Here is a 17,411-nt window from a genome sequence, read left to right as displayed (position 1 = left end):
TACATTAGCTGTGCAGCTAACCGCTTCCTGCAGTTAGCCAGGTACTCTGCGCTACAAAACCAAAAAGCATGCAGCATGCTCTGTTAAACTGAGTTTAGTCTGGAAATTGACTGTAACTTATGAGCTTATGTTTGACTATTGCTCCGCAATGCATGTCTTCTGTTGGATAAGCGATATGTTGCTGTAGTTGCTGCTTCTATCCTCTTTGGTTATGGAGTGCGTGTTCAAGCCTAGGGTATTATACGTTCATAAACTACCACTCCGAACACTCTCACTCTCTGTTCTCTGTGTCACGTTGAGTTTACGAAAGGAGTCCGAGGGAGAACGGGGTTTTGTCTTAGCAGCGTGGCTACAGGCGCTGATAGCAGCGAGTATGTGTGTGCGCGCGCAGCTTGGTCAAGCCCCTCCCCCTCCCCCCATGGCCCACCCCCACCCTCTACCCTTCCCCGCCTCCTGCTTCTCATTAGCAAAACGACGCACTGGGAAAAGCGCTGAAATGGGGCTTTCTCCCAGGAGGCTATATTTACATGCCGAGGGTTCATTTCGAGAAAGGCTGCGGATATAACATCCGGAAGCCTCCACGAGCCTGTTTAAAGCATCAACAAACCACCATGCCATGGGACCTTTAACTAAATGCATACTAGATAGGACATTAAACATTCTCTGTGTTACCTTCACATCTGGTTTACATCATGAAAGTTTTGCTAATTAGCCACTGCACAGAATTATGAATAAGAAAAAACTTAAGTCATTCAGGGCTAATCCAGCTATTCCAGGTCTGGGATTGCAAATATTATATACCACTGGGTATTTATGGCTCCTGGAACTGCATCTGTCAACCAATTCAAAGAGGAGTTTCTGCTACTAGGTTTGGGCTCCACAGTTTGGATTGGTTGCTTCCATATCCACTCACCCTGGAGAACCCTGTCCAGGTTCTGCAGAGCCTCGCTGATGTCGTCTGAGCGATTGTGAACGTGGGAGTTCAGGCTGTAGCTTGTAGTTGTAGTCTGGCTGAAGCTAGAACCGCCTGAAAGTGCGCCACCACAGGCCATGGCAGGGAAGTGCATGGCAGGATGGGGTAGGACAGTAAGACAGACAGACATGGCAATGCATGGAGGAGAGACATGGCAGAGCAGAGCGAATGTTAGAGAAGGAGTCAGTGAGAGCTTGAGCGATAGGCAACCAAAGGTTCTTGCCAAAAGCTGTAATACTTGGCAGCCATTACTTTAACCCTGTGAACCCTGAGCTGTCCATCCATTATCTGTAGCACTTATCCATCAGAGTCGTGGGAAAAGCTGGAGACAATCCCAGCTCACTTTGGGCACGAGGTAGAGTTCACCCTAGAGGTAGGTCGCCAATCTGTCCCAGGGCTACGCAGAGACGAACAACCGTCACACTCACATTCACACCTCTGGGGGATTTAGAGAAGCCAGTTGACTGAATTCACGTCTTTGAACTGTGGGAGGAAACCGGAGACCCGGAGGAAACCCATGCAGGCACAAGGAGAAAACATGCAAACTCCACACAGAAAGACCCCAGTCAGCCATGAGGTTCAAACCCAGAACCTTCTTACTGTGAGACGACAGTGATAACCACTGCACCACCGTGACACCCCACCCTTTTTTATTTTCAGGGTAATTTCAGTACCTTTACTTTTAGGTTACCATGACTTGGCCTAGTGGTTAGTGTGTCCGCCTCTTGACCGGGTGATTGCGAGTTCTACTCGTGGTCAGGTCATACATTTTTATATTATCCTTCATATCATGGGGGAATAGATTGCATCTCATGAAACTATTTTTTTACATGCATCTCACCATAAAATGCCGGCAGTAGATAAATCTTTTCATAATTGTTTAGGGGAGATTGTCTGGTATCTGGCAGAATCAGAACCATGATGGTGGGATACTGATAGCAATTTGTAAACATATGTGCTCAGTGCCTAATGCGAAAAGGAATTGTTTTTGTTTTTTTGCTGTGAATTCAAAGCCAAATTACTCAACAACACTTTGATGCCCAGAGAAACATTTCATACCTTTGGAATGGGTAAGTTCTGCTGTGTATTTTGATATGTGGTACGGTGTGAAGTGATAGGGACTTCATGACTTATTCAACCGAGAACCAGGAGTGTGAAAATGGGTGACGAAATTAGTAAAGATATTACTCTGCAGAAGTTTGATCTGTAATCATAATATGTTTACTTTAGTATGTACAAATCTGACTAGCATCACTGCAAAGATCCGTTTCTGCCCTTTCATGTGATGTGTATTCCATATCTATGCAATGAAAAGTAATTCAGACAAGAGTAATGGGCGTGGAGATGGACGCAGAGCTGGATGTAGATTGTAACTATGATTAATTTTGATGTAAAAATCAAAATTATTTTTCACATAGACAAGCAACTGGCATTGTTGGAAAGGTCAGGTCATGCTATTTCATGTGATATGTGATCCACTTCACTGCAATTAAAATTTTGTGAGCAATTCAAAAAAAAAAAGGGGGGGATGTGAATTTGGACACGTCAGTCGAGTTCAAAGGGTTAAACATGGAACAATGCCTTTGAGCTGAAGCATGGATACACAAACGTACAAACCTTTAGACAATTTACTTACTCAGACTGTCAGAGAATCCTCCAGTCAAGTCGCTCATCACGATGGAGTCTCTTACGCCATCATTGTCATAATAAGTCCTGTTTTCGGACCGTTTTCTCAAGATCACGTCCTCTGTGTGGATGTCATGCTTGCGAGGCACAGATCCTCCTGGAAGGCAATTGTAAGATCAAGCAATTATTGGTTGTTAAGATCCAAGTTAATTAGTGATAGCTAAAAACTCACTCTATAATCCTTCTTGTGGAAGACGACCCCCCAGTACCCTTACGGTAAATTCCCACCTTAATCTATCTTTAGATGCTATAAAGTCAGACTAAGTAAGCCATGCAGAGAGACTGCTTTCAATGTACAGCTTTACAATCCACAATACAAATTCTAGCTCTGTGCAAACCTTTGTTGGTTATGTAAGTCATAGTGGTCTCCACAGATTGGTTGGCACCACCAGGGCGAGGTGAGAGGCTGTAACTAGTTGAAGAAGTGCTGATGTTACGTGACAGGGAATCATTACCACCTGGGAATATGAACCCTTGATCCCACTTTCCATTCATGATCTGGTCTGTAAATACAAAGAGGGGAACAAACTAGCATTAGTGTCAAGAAAATAGGAAGAATATCCAACTATCACTGGGTAGGGAACAGACTTCAAAACAGTTGCCCAGAAACGTTTGACTGTTCTCTCGGTCATGTGGAACAGGCAGCTTCCATATTGCTGTAGACTAGAAGAACCCTCTTTCTCCAATGGCAGCTGTAGCAGCAGCAGGGTTTGTATGACTAGTTACAGTATTAGCAGATTCCATCGGGTGTAAGCTGTTACAGTCATCATCTGCATTCTCATTTGCTCACCAGCTATGGGTCGCAGAAGGTAGTTCAACCTACAGTTTTCCACTTGACACCAACCCAAAGCATGGCAGCAGCATTTTGATACAAGCTAGCAATCCAGAACAGGTTTCATATAGATTGTATAGCAGGGCAGCAGAATGGTGGCAGGAGTAGAGGTATGCTGGCATGCGGTCTAGCACGGGACATGTTGAGATCTTCACCTTGTGGAAGGTTCTGGAAATGGCCACCTTGCACAGAGTTCTCAAAACAGCCACCTTGTAGAGGGTTCTGGAAATAACCACTTGGATGAGGGGTCTGGGAATGAGCAGGAGCCAGCAGATCATCACTTTCCAAAGTGCTTGTGCTTGTACTTCGGGTGAGGATGACATCAGCAGGCAGTTTCCAGGACACTGTACGGAGATCCAGGTCTGATCCCACTAGCTTAACGTGTTTCCACCGCTTGCCTTCAGTGTTCATGTGGGGGGAAGCAAGCAGAGCATGGAGGACAGGTAGGTAGGCAAGCTATGGTTAGTGACTACATTCAAGCAAAGCGATAGAGAGAGAAGGAGAGGAAGTCCATGTTAAGCTCTTGATGCCAAAGGTAATTGAATTAGCTGGAGAGCCCAAATGTACATGGACTAAAATTGACCTAGATAGAACGTAAGCAGATCATAAGAAATCAAGCCATAAAATCAATTTAACAACAAAAAAGTCACCAAGTTAAAAAAACCCTCAAAACAAACACTTCCAAAACATTTATATTGAAATGATGATAGCAATTTCTGAATCCTAGAGCTTTCAAGTACTTTCACATCGTGATGATGTTAGCACATCATCCTGCCACAGAAGGTTGAATAGAGCATCCAAATTGTGATGGTGAAGGCAATCCAAAAGGTAAGATAAGAGAGAGTTTTAAATGATTCAGAGGTGCAGTATTAAAGCAGTGTCCCAATTCAGCCAGTGTTGTCCTTGTAAAAACTAATAAATCCATTATTTAAATATTATAACCCCGATTCCAAAAAAGTTGGGACAAAGTCTCATCTCATCTCATTATCTGTAGCCGCTTTATCCTGTTCTACAGGGTCGCAGGCGAGCTGGAGCCTATCCCAGCTGACTACGGGCGAAAGGCGGGGTTCACCCTGGACAAGTCGCCAGGTCATCACAGGGCTGACACATAGACACAGACAACCATTCACACTCACATTCACACCTACGCTCAATTTAGAGTCACCAGTTAACCTAACCTGCATGTCTTTGGACTGTGGGGGAAACCGGAGCACCCGGAGGAAACCCACGCGGACACGGGGAGAACATGCAAACTCCGCACACAAAGGCCCTCGCCGGCCACGGGGCTCGAACCCAGACCTTCTTGCTGTGAGGCGACAGCGCTAACCACTACACCACCGTGCCGCCCGGGACAAAGTACAAATTGTAAATAAAAACGGAATGCAATGATGTGGAAGTTTCAAAATTCCATATTTTATTCAGAATAGAACATAGATGACATATCAAATGTTTAAACTGAGAAAATGTATCATTTAAAGAGAAAAATTAAGTGATTTTAAATTTCATGACAACAACACATCTCAAAAAAGTTGGGACAAGGCCATGTTTCCCACTGTGAGACATCCCCTTTTCTCTTTACAACAGTCTGTAAACGTCTGGGGACTGAGGAGACAAGTTGCTCAAGTTTAGGGAGAGGAATGTTAACCCATTCTTGTCTAATGTAGGATTCTAGTTGCTCAACTGTCTTAGGTCTTTTTTGTCGTATCTTCCGTTTTATGATGCGCCAAATGTTTTCTATGGGTGAAAGATCTGGACTGCAGGCTGGCCAGTTCAGTACCCGGACCCTTCTTCTACGCAGCCATGATGCTGTAATTGATGCAGTATGTGGTTTGGCATTGTCATGTTGGAAAATGCAAGGTCTTCCCTGAAAGAGACGTCGTCTGGATGGGAGCATATGTTGCTCTAGAACCTGGATATACCTTTCAGCATTGATGGTGTCTTTCCAGATGTGTAAGCTGCCCATGCCACACGCACTAATGCAATCCCATACCATCAGAGATGCAGGCTTCTGAACTGAGCGCTGATAACAACTCGGGTCGTCCTTCTCCTCTTTAGTCCGAATGACACGGCGTCCCTGATTTCCATAAAGAACTTCAAATTTTGATTCGTCTGACCACAGAACAGTTTTCCACTTTGCCACAGTCCATTTTAAATGAGCCTTGGCCCAGAGAAGACGTCTGCGCTTCCGGATCGTGTTTAGATACGGCTTCTTCTTTGAACTATAGAGTTTTAGCTGGCAACGGCGGATGGCACGGTGAATTGTGTTCACAGATAATGTTCTCTGGAAATATTCCTGAGCCCATTTTGTGATTTCCAATACAGAAGCATGCCTGTATGTGATGCAGTGCCGTCTAAGGGCCCGAAGATCACGGGCACCCAGTATGGTTTTCCGGCCTTGACCCTTACGCACAGAGATTCTTCCAGATTCTCTGAATCTTTTGATGATATTATGCACTGTAGATGATGATATGTTCAAACTCTTTGCAATTTTACACTGTCGAACTCCTTTCTGATATTGCTCCACTATTTGTCAGCGCAGAATTAGGGGGATTGGTGATCCTCTTCCCATCTTTACTTCTGAGAGCCGCTGCCACTCCAAGATGCTCTTTTTATACCCAGTCATGTTAATGACCTATTGCCAATTGACCTAATGAGTTGCAATTTGGTCCTCCAGCTGTTCCTTTTTTGTACCTTTAACTTTTCCAGCCTCTTATTGCCCCTGTCCCAACTTTTTTGAGATGTGTTGCTGTCATGAAATTTCAAATGAGCCAATATTTGGCATGAAATTTCAAAATGTCTCACTTTCGACATTTGATATGTTGTCTATGTTCTATTGTGAATACAATATCAGTTTTTGAGATTTGTAAATTATCGCATTCTGTTTTTATTTACAATTTGTACTTTGTCCCAACTTTTTTGGAATCGGGGTTGTATATATGGACAATAACCAAAGTTTGTGCCAGCTAAAGGAATGGTAATGATTGAAAATCAGCAAGGGCATGAAAGCATGCAACCAGCAGGAGTTTTGCTCACCTTCAGACAAGTCAGACACGCTGGGTCTTGTGCTGGCGGTGGGCGAACGAAGAACTTCGTTACTGTACATAAGAAAGCTGTCATACTCATCACCCGCCTCTGCATCCACGATAGGAATATCAGGAATAATGGGAACTGCCAGAGAAAATATTTAGACATGAGGACGATCAGAATCTTAGCCAGAATAGCTACTGTTTATGAAACTGCAGGAAAAGGAATAATGTCCAGATTATACCAATGTATACCATGAAATTTGTATAAACAAATTTCTCCTAACAGACTTACTGGACATGGGTCTGTGGGGTTGGGTTGCGAGATTGATGGTGGCATCTCTGTATGGTCCCCATCCCACCTTGTTGCTAGCACGCACTTTGTAGCAGTAGGTCTGTGACGGCTGCAGGTTCTCAATAAGCAGCATTCGCTTCTTGGGGTTGTCAATCTTCACCTTCTTCTCAGGTCCCATAGGTTCTAGATTAAATACAGTCAGAATCTGATACACAGGCATACCCAGGTGTAGACAAATATCCAAAAGCTTGAGTTCCCCCCCTCATGAATACTATATGAATCTTGCCACTTACTGCTGTCCTCATTGATGGGTGTGTAGACAACCTCATACTGCGTGATCACACCATTGGGCTCTGCTGGTTCTGCCCAACTCAGCTGAGTGACAGTTGGGCCAATGACATTGAAGGCCAGGCGACCTGGTTCACTTGGTACTGTATAGAAAGGCCACCACAAAGGATTGGAAATTTAGAACAAAGATTTCAGGACAGTCACATTAAAAAAAAAAAAAAAAAAAAAAAAAAAAAACGCTTCATGTTCTTTTTCACTTCCAAACACATCTGGACCAAGTAGTGTGTCAGATTATTACTGGACTCATGACATTTTCGGGATTTAATACAGTTAAAGTCAGCCAAAAATGCAGTATATAAAAGCTAACAATGACCAGTTAGCATGATCCCAGTGTGCACTGCTAACCAGTGATAACAGAGCTCCTATCGTCCCCAGTTTATTTGACTGAGTAACACACCATCCTCAAGAGTCTGGCACTGCACGATGTCACTGTAGTCCCCGTCTCCCTGAGCATTGTATGAACAAACACGCATCTCATAATCGCAGTATGGGTAGAGATTCATCAGTTCAGCATGAGTGTTTTTAACGTCCACCACCTGGGCGTCAGCTTCAGGATCTCCGTAGATCCAATACTTCACCTGGAAGTGAACAGAATCATGAACACACAGATGGAAGTCATCTACATATCACAAGAGTTAACACTTTAGAACCTATCACTATTACTGAGTACAACTGTAATATGTGTAAGCTACCTTATATCCTTTGGCTCCAGACTGAGGGTTCCAGTTAAGGCGGATCTTTTTAGGGCCTGTAGCTGTAGCTTCAATGTTAGTTGGAGCAAAGATTCGTCCAGTGGGAGACGAGGCTTTACTTGGAGGAGCTGCCTTAGTCAAGAAATCTCCTGCTACAGGAATCAACAACAAAATAAACAGAAGCAAAGATAAATTATTAGCAATGGGTGCAGTCAGGGGCGGCACGGTGGTGTAGTGGTTAGCGCTGTCGCCTCACAGCAAGAAGGTCCGGGTTCGAGCCCCGTGGCCGGCGAGGGCCTTTCTGTGCGGAGTTTGCATGTTCTCCCCGTGTCCGCGTGGGTTTCCTCCGGGTGCTCCGGTTTCCCCCACAGTCCAAAGACATGCAGGTTAGGTTAACTGGTGACTCTAAATTGAGCGTAGGTGTGAATGTGAGTGTGAATGGTTGTCTGTGTCTATGTGTCAGCCCTGTGATGACCTGGCGACTTGTCCAGGGTGAACCCCGCCTTTCGCCCGTAGTCAGCTGGGATAGGCTCCAGCTCGCCTGCGACCCTGTAGAACAGGATAAAGCGGCTACAGATAACGAGATGAGATGAATGGGTGCAGTCAGGTGGATAAACTTTATCTCATCCATTAATGAAAATTGTAAAACCCATTTCCAAAATTGGATTATCATGTGTGATGGAGCTCAGGAGTGAAACAGAAACTCTTACCTCTGGTGTCGGTGATGTTGACCAGTGTGGTTTTCCTGTCTCGGACGAGGCTGTTCGTGCTCGGGTCATACAGCTCCAGCTGGAAGGTTTCTGGTTTGGAGGGAATCTGCTGTGTACGAGTGTCGATCACGATGTTCTTCTCCATCTCTCCTGGGGCAAACTTGACCAGGCCGGACATGTTGAGGCGAGGGGAGTTTGTGCGCCAGTTAACGGTGGCGGGATTTTCCAGACCCTGAGTGCGGATCACAGGGACGGTGTAGAGCGCGTCGGATATACTGAAGTTCTGTGTGCTGTTCTTGAACATGATCACACTCGGATCTAACATACAGGGAGAGTAAATAATATTCAGCTTGACATTAACATGATTAGATGCAGGAGTGGATGACCTGCTTGGAGAGCCAGGGGCATCCAGATAATGTTTCTGGCCTAATCTTTCGGCTTTGATTGATGAATGAAACTTTCATTTATGTATTTTTTAGCAAACAAAATGTGCTCTAATTAGTTTTTCTGTTGCTTGATGTGATGCACATCTGGACTGTTCTGTACTGTACTGTACCTGCACCTCTGTACCATAGCTCACTACAAGTTCCTGAATCTTGTGATATTTCTACCACACCTCACTGTTTTTTACAGGATGGGATGTGCTGTTCTAGGAAAATAATCAAGCCTGGGGTGGTGATGAAGTGGAGTTAGTGTTCCCACCCTGAAGTTAATTATTTTCCTATAACAGCACATTTTATTCCACATTTTTAAGTTGTTTTATTGCACTTATACCACAGATATTTAATAACAATTGCAATTTTTATTAATTAAAAAAACAATGTCATGATTTTTATCCGCTTATAGTTACATTTAATGTTGTGTAAGTTCCTGTAAATGAGTTAGTTCCTGTGTCACTGACATTATAGCAGCTATAAACATTGATTCCCTCACCATCTCTGTTTATTCTCTTGAAGTTAATAAGACAAAAACAAAGCTCATCATGTTCCTGAGAAACTGTAAAGAACCGTAAACTCCTCTGACCTAAAAACATCACAAAACATAAAGTTTCAGCTTCACCTCTGACTGTTACACAGCACTCACACTGGAGACTCCTTCCAGAAATGATACATAAATATTTACAGAAAATTTCTCCACATCAAATTATTTTATCCTCAGTAGCTAACTAGCTCATCAAGCATTTTGTGTTCAGTTACAATTTTAGCTAGCTAAGGTTAATGTAATTTCCTTGCTAGCCGGGCAGATGATCTCATGCTTCAGATTAATATCGGACTTTAATATTTTCTGTTTATTTATGCATGTTGATTACACTGAATATATGATCACATCTTCTGCATTCAATTTATTTTAATTGATGATATTGGTGTGTTGATGCGTAGTGACCCCTCCTGGTGTCATGTGTCTGAGCTTCACCTGGCTTGTCAGTGATGTTGATGGTGGTTCGTGGGTATTTTCCGAGTTTAGCGCCCTGACGTGGGTTGGTCAGATCCATCACAAACTGTTTGGGCTGTTTATCCAACAGGGCGTCTCCTTCCCCAAGGTCCAGTAGCTTCACAGGAACCATCTTCTGAGTTTCTCCAGGTTGGTACGTCAGATCTCCATCCACTGAAACATAGTCCTGAAGGGTACAAACATAACAGCGTTCCTGGTTTACACAACAATCACAGTACACATCAGGTTAATATACATGTGATCTCAGCCTTTGTTAGATTACTGTAACTGTAAGCTTTGTTACAGGTTAACTTTAATCTAAGCCTTGACCTTAGACTTTACCTTCTTGTCCTTGGCGGTGAGGTCACGGGTGCTGTAGGTGACCTGAGTACGACCATCCTCAATGATGTCGCGGCTAATCGGAATGTTAGCTACGCCGTCTTGCCGAGAGAAAGTGTACGAGGGCTGAAGGAAGGTCAGAATGCTCTTAGCTGCCCACACACACACACACACACACACACACACACACACACACACACACACACACACTATTAACACATTTAGATGTATAACCATTGCACAAAACATTTTACTATTACAAAGTTCTAAAAAAGAACTCTTTTCTCAAAACCAATTAAAGAACCACAAACTCCATGTTTTGTAGCTCAGTGAGCGTCTCTGAACCCTGCTGGAAATCTGTCGAGAAAATTAATGAAATGCTGAAATCAGTGTTTTGTAGAAAGCATTCCGTGACTTAAAAATGTTTGAGCTTAAAATATTACTTATTATGTGGGTTTTTAATATTCATTTTTGCTCATTCATGAAGCGTTCCAATAATATTGGAGAGCAGTGAATGCAGTTGAAACACTACTTTATATATCTACTGTTAAATAAATAAAAATAAGTCATATTTTTACCAATGTTCACATATAATTACACCTAATAATACCAGTTTGCTAAATAAACTAACAATCTTATTTACACAATTAAATTCTATATTTTTAAAATATTCAGTATTTCATACGACATTCTTGTTTCTTGTAAAGGCATAAAAGCATGTCTTGTCTTGTTCCCGCCTCCATTGTCTTGTTCCCGCCTTCTTCTGACTGGTTGATTTTGTTTAGACACCTTTTCTTCTGTTCTCTTTGTTGATCTTTATCTATTAGTTTATTTAAGTCTTATTGAAGAAGCGTCGTGTTAGAAACTGAATAAATCCCCAAGTCCATTAAGAGCTGCTGCTGACGGAAGTCCTGTAAAATCTAATAAACCTGGAAAAAACCCTCAGAAGCGTTCAAGGGGAAGTGGACGAGGGCGAGTGAGTCTCACCATGCTCTTTAATCACTGTGATATTGACGTAGCGCTTTCCGATGCTGGCAATTCCCACCGGAACGTCGATGGCCTCCACCAGCAGCTGTTTCTTATCATCATCCTCATCTTTGATGAAGAGTGGAACCAGAACATCCACAGACTCCACGCCCTCCTGCAGCTCCACCGCCCCCGTCGCCTCTGAGACGCAAACCCAGAACATGGTCAGATTCGTAACCGGATTTTAGACCTCACACATTCTCGACCCTGCCATCGTTCCCTCTTCCCCATCTCACCTCTGTCCGTGGCCACAGTGTAGTATCCCGGCACGACTCTCATATCACTGAAATTCCCAGCCTGCACCTGTTTATCTGTCAGTTTAATGATGTCAGGGTAGCTGGAGCGAGGAGCCGAGAGAACCGTGTCCAGGATCGTGTTGTTCTGTCTGATGAAGGGGAAACAGGTCTGAGGATAAACTCAGGATATTTCTGATAAATATGAAACTAAACAGTTTGCTCTCTCATGCAAGAATCTGTATTTATAATATTACCTCTTTCCTGCATTTCTCTGTGTCCTGTGAAAAAGAATTTTACAGCAACTGTCAGTAAAAGCACGACATAAACAAACTGTGGGTGGTAAAAGAGAAGACTTCAAGCAAGTCCAGTTGCTCTCTTTTACCACCCACAGTTTACTATGACCTGGATGACTGAGAATCTTCACAGACATAAATAAAGCAGGAAAAAAATAAACACAGAAAATCCTACTATAAATCAGAAAAATCCACAGAAAAGTCGTCAGTTTATTTGTATTGTGCTTTTAACAGCAGACACGGTCACACAGCAGCTTTACAGCTGTCTTTAGGGCCTAAAGATCAAGCCTGAGGTGACCGTGATGAGGAAACTCTCCCTCAGACGACACGAGGAAGAAACCTTGCGAGGAACCGGACTCTAAAGGGAACCCATCCTCATCCCAATCCACAAACCTGTGCTGCATGGGCATCATTTGCATACTGGAACCTGATTGGCTCTGGTATTTTATGATGCAGTAACTCCAGTTTTCTCTCCTCTCACTTAAATTATGTGAACTTTTCTGAAGTTTGGCTCACTTTAAGACCCTCTGCTTTGTGATCTCACCTGAATCTGGTTTTCTGCACTTTTTGAGTGCCGGGAATTTGTCTGAATACGTTATTCAGCTGAAAGAAACACACAGAGATCATTAAACTCATCAACACATTTCTAATTATCAGGAAATAAAAATCATATTCTGATTATAAAGATAATGCTGTTTCGAGGCTCTGGTGAACTCTGTGCTACTGAGAGATGCGTGCAGTGCAATGAGGAATTTTAAAGTAAATGGCAACATTAATGTGCTGGTGAACAGGTGACTCACACGTTCCTCCACTTCCTGTTTGAGCATTTCAGTGTTGCGAGCTTCTGGACGTGAAAGTTCATCAGAAAACGGTCTGTGGAGCCGCAGTGAGAGAGGGAAGTCGACTAAAGAGAAGGAAAAGCAACCAAAAATAAATATTTAAGAATTACAGCCAGAATTAAAAATCAGTTATCAAACTCCCTAATTACTTTTGAATAAATAAATATATTAAATCATATATACCCCAGTCATCTATTCATGAACACCACAATTACAGATTTTAATAAAATATCCAAAACGTATCTTTCGCCTGAATGTCGTCACTCAGCTAAGAAATGTTTAGAGTCACTGGATGTTAAAAAAGAAGTCTAACTCACTGAAACTCTTTTTCATAAATACACACAGAAATCTTTATAAACTCAATTCAAACATTTTTAAACTCTGTAATCAGTTTTTTTAGAAGGCGGGGCTTATGTAGATGAGGTGGAGTTATACCAAGGGGGGAAAGAAAGATTGCGTTTGTCCAAGATGGCGTCACTCGTACACAGTGAGGTTTAGCTGAAGTTTATAGATGACTGGAAGTCCTAAACTTCACCATGACGCGTGAAAGAGGCTTCCTGTATTTATTTATTAGCTGCATTAGCCTCGTAGAAACTTCACACGCCTCAGCTGATTGACTTCATCTGGTCAAAAGGAAATGTATTAACTTTATTGACACTGATATTAGTGCGAAGGTCTCACTGATTTCTTTGGGGTTGGGTTGGATCTGGTTCTGAGGGTGGTTCGGTCCGCGGTGGACGTTGTCTTTTACTTTCCAGCGCACAACGTCTGTGCTCTTGGGTGGCCCGGTCCGAACCAGAGGCGTGTTTAAGTGATCTGAGCTCAGTAAGGACTGACGCAGCATGTAGTGATCTTCTTTAAATCCAACCATTCGACCTGCACCAAGAACCAGAACAGAACTGTGACCGACTGAGATGAAGAACAATTCCCAACATCATGTCACACTGTTAGCTATAAAGTCTGTAATATCCAGATTGTGTCAGATAAAAGAGAGAAATTACCCATCGCACAGCACGGACAGCAGGCACACAGCCGAGCCAGACATGCCTGAGATACAAACAAACTAACTTTAACTACAGAGACAGAGGTAATGCACAGGACAATAATAAACACATTCGAGCACATTATAACCACGTCATATATACTGTGTATATACAGTGCCTTGCAAAAGTATTCATACCCCTTGAACTTTTTCACATTTTTCCACCTTACAACCACGAACTTAAAAGTTTTTTATTGAGATTTTATGTGATAGACCAACACAGAGTAGCGCAGAATTGTGAAGTGAAACGAAAATGATAAATGGTCTTCAAAATTTTAAACAAATAAAAATCTGAAAAATGTGGTGTGCATTAGTATTCAGCCCCCCTGCGTCAATACTTTGTAGAGCCACCTTTTGCTGCAATTACAGCTCCAAGTCTTTTGTGGTATGTCTCTACCAGCTTTGCACATCTAGACACTGAAATTCTTCTTTGCAAAATAGCTCAAGCTCAGCCAGATCGGATGGAGAGCGTCTGTGAACAGCAATTTTCAAGTCTTGCCACAGATGCTCAATGGGATTTAGGTCTGGACTTTGACTGGGCCATTCTAACACATGAATATTCTTTGATCTAAACCATTCCATTGTAGCTCTGGCTGTATGTTTAGGGTCATCGTCTTGCTGGAAGGTGAATCTCCTTCCCAGTCTCAAGTCTTTTGCAGCCTCCAACAGGTTTTCTTCCAGGATTGCCCTGTATTTAGCTCCATCCATCTTCCCATCAACTCTGACCAGCTTCCCTGTCCCTGCTGAAGAAAAGCATCCCCGTAGCATGATGCTGCCACCACCATGTTTCACAGTGGGGATGGTGTGTGCAGGGTGATGAGCAGTGTTAGTTTTCCGCCACACATAGCGCTTTGCATTTAGGACAAAAAGTTCAACTTTGGTCTCATCTGACCAAAGCACCTTCTTCCACATGTTTGCTGTGTCCCCTACATGGCTTCTGGCAAACTGCAAATGGGACTTTTTATGCCTGTCTTTCAACAATGGCTTTCTTCTTGCCACTCTTCCAAAAAGGCCAGATTTGTGGCGTGTACGACTTATAGTTGTCCTGTGCACAGATTCTCCCACCTGAGCTGTGGATTTCTGCAGCTCCTCCAGAGTGATCATGGGCCTCTTGGCTGCTTCTCTGACCAGTGCTCTCCTCGCTCGCTCTGTCAGTTTAGGTGGATGGCCATGTCTTGGTAGGTTTGCAGTTGTGCCGTACTTTTTCCATTTTTGAATGATGGATTGAACAGTGCTTCTTGAGATGTTCAGAGCTTGGGATATTTTTTTATAACCTAACCCTGCTTTAAACTTCTCCAGAACTTTATCCCTGACCTGTCTGGTGAGTTCTTTGGTCTTCATGATGCTGTTTGTTCTTCAGTGTTCTCTAACAAACCACTGAGGCCTTCACAGAACAAGTGTATTTATGCTGAGAGTAAATTACACACAGTAGGACTCTATTAACTAATTAGACGACTTCTGAAGGCAATTGATTGCACTGGATTGTATTTAGAGGTATCAGAGTACAGGGGGCTGAATACTAATGCACACCACATTTTTCAGATTTTTATTTGTTTACAATTTTGAAGACCATTTATCATTTTCGTTTCACTTCACAATTCTGTGCTACTCTGTGTTGGTCTATCACATAAAATCTCAATAAAAAACTTTTAAGTTCGTGGTTGTAAGGTGGAAAAATGTGAAAAAGTTCAAGGGGTATGAATACTTTTGCAAGGCACTGTATATATATATATATATATATATATATATATATATATATATATATAAAAACAGACTGCTTTTATAAAATGAAAAAATATTAAAAATGAATGTTACAAGTGTTATTACATATGTTAATGAAAGTGATGTCAGAGTGGGTGGGGTTTATTTCTAGAAGTAACAGGATAACACGAACTGTGACTGATAACGAGTTGCAAAAAAAACAGACAAAAACACTGAACAAACGGATAAAATACTGATTATCATTAAATACTACATGTGAAAAAAATTTAAGTTAATATTAAAAATTCATATTTAAATAATTCAATATTCAGGAAGAAAAAAATTAGTGGAATTAGTAACTTAAAACGTTGCATATTGTTGAGTTTAAGTTGAGAGAGCAGGAAACTCCACATGGGGATGAGAGAAGACACACACACACACACACACACACACACACACACACACACACACACACACACACACACACGTGAAATATGCATCAAGTAAAACTTTATATCAAGATATTTATATACAGAATTACCGTATCAGTGAAATAAAAATAATCCAGCACTGCGCTTTACACTTAACACGAGATGATTTTCTTCATGACAGAGGCATATATTATACATAAACAAGACAAGTGTGTGTGTGTGTGTGTGTGTGTACCTTGCAGCATGCGCAGTATTTCCAGCAGCAGAGCAGTAAGAGACCCAACAACAGCATCAGGAACATGATGAGAGGAATCAACCAGAGAAAACCTCCAGGAGGACAGTCTGCACACACACACACACACACACACACACACACACACACACACACACACACAGTAAACAATTACTGACATGACAGATTTGGACTAAAATCCCAGAAATACTCAGAGTTTTGTAATGAAGGTGTGTGTGTGTGTGTGTGTGTGTGTGTGTGTGTGTGTGTGTGTGTGTGTGTGTGTGTGTGTGTTTACCTTTCTTTTTGAGCACCTCCACCTCGTGTTCTTTATCACTGGGATTCGGAGGATAATTCACCGTGTAGTAATACGTACAGTCATCTTCTTCATCACGATACTCGCACGTCTCTATCACTTTATTTCCTATAACACATGCGCACACACACACACACACACACGTCGCTCTATCATCCATCTTTCCCTACAGCTGTCCTTTATTTCTTTATTCATTCAACTGTGTTTATTTTCCTATCCATCCATCATTATCCACCCATTGGTCCATTAATCATTTCATCCATTTCTCCATCCACCCATCCATCCAGCACCCATTCATCTGTGTGTTATCCATATCTACTCACCAACCCAATTATAAACCTCTAAATCCTCCCATTTTCCCATTAGTCCATCCATTTATGTACAGTTGTGGTCAGAAATTTACATACAGTACATTCATCACATCCATGAAATGCATCAGTCAGGATTTAGACCTCATCATAGCACAGAGACAGCTCTGGTTAAAGTAGTAAACGACCTACTGTTGGCGTCTGATCAGGGTTGTGTCTCGCTGCTTGTGTTGCTTGACCTTAGTGCAGCATTTGATATCATTGATCATTCCATTCTTCTGGATAGACTAGAAAATGTTGTGGGAGTTAAGGGAACGGCCCTCTCCTGGCTCAGCTCTTATTTAACTGATCGCTATCAGTATGTTGATATAAATGGTGATATTTCTAGACGTACCGAGGTAAAGTTTGGTGTTCCACAAGGTTCTGTCTTGGGTCCACTGCTTTTTTCTTTATATATGTTCCCTCTGGGTGATGATATTCGTAAACATTGTATTAGTTTCCACTGTTATGCTGATGACACACAGTTGTATGTTTCTGCAAAACCTGATGAGAGACACCAGCTTTATAGAATTGAGGAATGTGTGAAGGACATTAGACACTGGATGCTTATTAACTTCCTTCTGCTTAACTCTGACAAGACTGAAGTACTTGTACTCGG

General features: G+C 42.3%; 1 protein-coding gene across 6 annotated transcripts in view; it reads right to left on the bottom strand.

Annotated features, from left to right (window-relative positions):
• Window positions 1-17,411, bottom strand: part of itgb4 (integrin, beta 4) — a 35,642-nt gene that overhangs the window by 4,389 nt on the left and 13,842 nt on the right. Inside the window, exons 17-37 of one of the 6 annotated variants that reach the window (XM_060932664.1) lie at window positions 16,428-16,553; window positions 16,133-16,239; window positions 13,725-13,770; window positions 13,405-13,599; window positions 12,685-12,788; window positions 12,429-12,487; window positions 11,846-11,869; window positions 11,592-11,740; window positions 11,317-11,496; window positions 10,333-10,481; window positions 9,973-10,177; window positions 8,560-8,877; window positions 7,850-7,998; window positions 7,555-7,735; window positions 7,103-7,240; window positions 6,810-6,992; window positions 6,525-6,659; window positions 3,647-3,889; window positions 2,998-3,162; window positions 2,610-2,756; window positions 914-1,027 (exon numbers count right to left, since the gene is read on the bottom strand). In XM_060932664.1, coding sequence (XP_060788647.1) covers window positions 914-1,027; window positions 2,610-2,756; window positions 2,998-3,162; window positions 3,647-3,889; window positions 6,525-6,659; window positions 6,810-6,992; window positions 7,103-7,240; window positions 7,555-7,735; window positions 7,850-7,998; window positions 8,560-8,877; window positions 9,973-10,177; window positions 10,333-10,481; window positions 11,317-11,496; window positions 11,592-11,740; window positions 11,846-11,869; window positions 12,429-12,487; window positions 12,685-12,788; window positions 13,405-13,599; window positions 13,725-13,770; window positions 16,133-16,239; window positions 16,428-16,553 — 3,117 coding nt within the window. Of the gene's footprint in view, window positions 1-913; window positions 1,028-2,609; window positions 2,757-2,997; window positions 3,163-3,646; window positions 3,890-6,524; window positions 6,660-6,809; window positions 6,993-7,102; window positions 7,241-7,554; window positions 7,736-7,849; window positions 8,002-8,559; window positions 8,878-9,972; window positions 10,178-10,332; window positions 10,482-11,316; window positions 11,497-11,591; window positions 11,741-11,845; window positions 11,870-12,428; window positions 12,488-12,684; window positions 12,789-13,404; window positions 13,600-13,724; window positions 13,771-16,132; window positions 16,240-16,427; window positions 16,554-17,411 lie in introns of all 6 variants that reach the window. The other 5 variants (XM_060932662.1, XM_060932665.1, XM_060932667.1 and 2 more) reach the window with 5 other exon arrangements.

This window comes from Neoarius graeffei, chromosome 10 (genome assembly GCF_027579695.1).
Source record: "Neoarius graeffei isolate fNeoGra1 chromosome 10, fNeoGra1.pri, whole genome shotgun sequence".
Lineage (NCBI taxonomy): Eukaryota > Metazoa > Chordata > Actinopteri > Siluriformes > Ariidae > Neoarius > Neoarius graeffei.
This window is presented reverse-complemented; position numbering and strand designations above follow the sequence as displayed.